This window comes from Myotis lucifugus, unplaced genomic scaffold (assembly GCF_000147115.1).
Source record: "Myotis lucifugus unplaced genomic scaffold, Myoluc2.0 scaffold_409, whole genome shotgun sequence".
NCBI lineage: Eukaryota > Metazoa > Chordata > Mammalia > Chiroptera > Vespertilionidae > Myotis > Myotis lucifugus.
The window spans coordinates 635,765-639,347 of record NW_005871457.1 but is presented as its reverse complement, the minus strand read 5'-3'; the positions used below and the strand labels follow the sequence as shown (position 1 = coordinate 639,347).

The 3,583-nt window shown below is 48.1% G+C and overlaps 1 protein-coding gene across 1 annotated transcript in view; it reads right to left on the bottom strand.

Moving 5' to 3' along the window:
- The window catches only part of KCNF1 (potassium voltage-gated channel modifier subfamily F member 1), a 19,130-nt gene that overhangs the window by 3,002 nt on the left and 12,545 nt on the right, over nucleotides 1–3,583 (bottom strand). Inside the window, 1 exon segment of the mRNA XM_006102353.3 lies at nucleotides 1,552–1,644. Coding sequence (XP_006102415.1) covers nucleotides 1,552–1,644 — 93 coding nt within the window.

The following is a 3,583-nucleotide window of genomic DNA, read 5'->3' as shown; positions in this document are numbered from 1 at the left end:
TCCCTGCCTCCCAGTCCTACTCTGTCACGGGAGGCCTGAGGCCTGGTACACACACCTGCTCTCCCCAGCCTTGTGGGCCGCAGCTGTCTTTTCCCACTCACCTGCGGGGCCTTTGCACCGGCTTTCCATCACCCCGCACTGCAGATGATCCAAGCATCACCTGTGGCCTGGGCACGCGGTAGAGGAAGATGCTAGAGCAGGGCCCAGGTGGGTTTTAGGGCAGGGAGATTGCGCTGTAGGAGACAGTGATGATGGATCCTATGCAGTTGTCCAAACCCACAGAATGTCCAACACTGAACCGTGATGTAAACTATGGCCTGTGAGTGTCAGCGACGTGTCAGCGCAGGTTCATGGATGGTAACAGTGTCTCATTCTGGTGGGGGCTGTCCACAGTGGGGGGCGCTGGGGGGGGCACGGGTATGTGGGAGCTCTCTACTTTCTGTTCAGTTTTACTGTGAGACTAAAACTATTCTGGAAAATGAAGTCTATTAAAATATATTCTGTAGGCTGGGGTGTTTTGTTTTGTTTTTAACCTAAGTTTCTATCCATCAATGGATCATGAAATCCACTTGCTGGCTCACTGACAATACTTCTTTTTTAAAAAAAATATATTTTATTGATTTCTTACAGAGAGGAAGGGAGAGGGATAGAGAGTTAGAAACATCGATGAGAGAGAAACATTGATCAGCTGCCTCCTGCACACTCCCCACTGGGGATGTGCCTGCAACCAAGGTACATGCCCTTGACCGGAATCGAACTGGGACCCTTGAGTCCGCAGGCCAACACTCTATCCATTGAGCCAAACGGGTTAGGGCAATACTTCTTTTCTTTAATGAGATAGTATAAGATTAGAATACATCATGCCAAGTAAGTAGTGTTCGGTGAAACCTCGTTTTACAAATTGTATTTCCTTTTCATTTAAAATAAACCTGCAACCTGTTGCTGCAGAGTAAGGAATGGAGATTCAGGAAGGTGGAGCAGTGATATCATTTATTATGAATTTATAACTGGTCATTATAAGTGCACCATGAGCCAGGCGCTCTCCGGATGCTTTGCATGTTCATTTCATCCCCACAGCATCTCTCTGAGGAAACAAGATGTCAGGTCACCGGCCAAGGTCACTCAGCCAGCAGGTGGCAAAGTCGGGAGTCTGTGCCCAGCAGCCTGTGGCCCACACGCTTTGCCTCCAGGCCCTGGTCACACAGCTGGTTGTGGTGCAGCTGGCACTTGAGCCGAGGCCCACCTGGCTCTAAGGCCAAGTCTCCTCTCCAATCTAGTGCCACCTGTCCCCTCCTCACACACCCCTGCTCATCCTCCAACCCCTGCTCATTTACTCCGTCTCCGTGTCCTTAGTGGGTCCCTAGTACCGACAGAGGCCAGTTCCTACTGTGTCTTAATCTAGACTGAATGGGCTTAAACAACACCCATTTATTCCATCATTTCTCCAATGGCGAGCACACACACACACTCACACTCACACACCCAGGTTTGGTAGTGGGGTTCATACTCCAGTAGAGAATGTGTTTTTTATAACTGATTATTACAACTTGCAGTAATCAGTGTAGCAGAGAAGTCTGTGTAAGAAGCAGTGTTCCTGAGTTTCCCTACAGGGGGCGCTGAGAGGTGGCCCACAGGCTTGGAAACCTGAGAAGAGACAGGAAAAGCGAGAGGCTGCATTTTGCCCCGAAATGGTGTTTGCTTTTGTGGGTGTGATGGTGACCCCTCACCAGGTGGAGCTCCCCAGCCACCCCATGGGACAGTCACTGGGTCCACGGTGCAGTGGGAGCCAGGAGTTCCAGGTACCTCGTTGGCTCAGCAATCCTGGAGACTTGGGCCTCTGGGAGAGCACACGCTGGAGCCCAGCCTGCAGGTCTGAAGCCCTCACCTGGTGTGCCCGCCTCACCTGGGAGAGGGCAGCCCATGCAAAGGAAGGCACGTGGTTTGGAGGCAGGTTGGCAGGCCCTGAAACTGGGGGGCGGGGGAAGCTGGAAACAGGACTCGGAGCCCAGTGGATCCTGGGAGTTCTTGGAGTTTTTTGGCCCTCAAAGTCATTGCTCAATAGTGGGATTTGTTTGTGCAATGAATTTATTGAGTATTTCCCAGCATTTCTTATTGAGATAGCATCCTATATAATAAAAGCCTAAAATGCTAAGTGTCCAGTCATCCCATCAACCCATCAAAGAGTAATATGCTAATGATATGCTAAGGCTGCTCAACCACTCTCTATGACATGCACTGACCACCAGGAAGCAGATGCTCCATCTGGTAGGTTAGCTTGCTGCTGGGGTCCAGCCAATCGGGACTGAGCAAGATGGGCCGGATACGCCCTGGAGCCTTCCTGCGTCCCTCCCCAGCCCTGATCGTGCACCAGTGGGGTCCCTCAGCCTGGCCTGTGCCCTCTTGCAATCCAGGACCTTTCAGGGGATGTAGGAGAGCCGGTTTCGGCCTGATCCCACAGACCAGGCCAAGGGACCCCACTGGTGCACGAATTCGTGCACCAGGCCTCTAGTAGAGGATAATAGGAAATATCAGAGTACATCACACATGGTGAAAATAAGTATGGCATAGATTATATAATAAAAAACATCAGAGTATACCCAGACAATCAATGGGTCCCTGTCACTACTTGAGCCAATTAAGCAGAGACAGGTTTGGATCATATGAGCTTTTATTCTAACACTAGTGGCCCAGTGCACAAATTTGTGCACATTGAAAGGAAATTAATTAGAAGAAATATTTTAATTTTGCTATTCATCCTTTCTCTATAATAGAAGTGTCAACCAAATTCACGATCAACAATGACAGATGGAAACACACATGCGATTGGCGCCAGCGAGAGCTTTATATGTATAGCACATGCACGAGTCAACTTAGCCTTTTATAGACATAGAATAAACTTGCTTAATTAAACCTGCTTTCTGACTTAGCTAAACTTTTTCCAGCCCAGTGAAGCACCCCAACTTCACTTTTAGGTAATTGTCAGCAACATAGCAGTAAATATCAACACGAAGCAGATTATTATTGTAGATCATGCAGGGAGAACAAAGGGTAAAATATGTAACTGCAGTAGTGTTTGACTATATTCTGTGCAGTGAGAAAACCTGAAGTCATTTTCAAGGTCCACCATTTCTTCTTTTCAGTCGGGTCAAGTTTCTAAGCTTTCTAATTCTCCATTTTCCAGCTAATGAAAAGAAAATAGGATTCTACCGAGTCTCCTATCTACCTGTTCCAGGACTTCTGTGAGGATCAAATGAGATGAGGCACGGGAAAACACTTCACAGACATTTGGTTAAAGTGTGAAATGTTTGCACCTGGCTATAAAGCAAGTCCTGTCCCTGGGCTGAAGAAACTCCAAGGAAGCTAGTCACTAGGGAGAGGAAGCCGGCGTTGCTACATGATGTCATTACCCAGACGGACACTTAGCATATTATCCAAATAGATAGATAGATAGATAGATAGATAGATAGATAGATAGATCGATTGCTGGCACGTATGGGAGAGCAGCAGGTCATCCACAAAAAGTCTGCTCTCCACCGCACCATAAGTCAGCTGCTTATATCGGGTAAACGGACAAAAGATTACC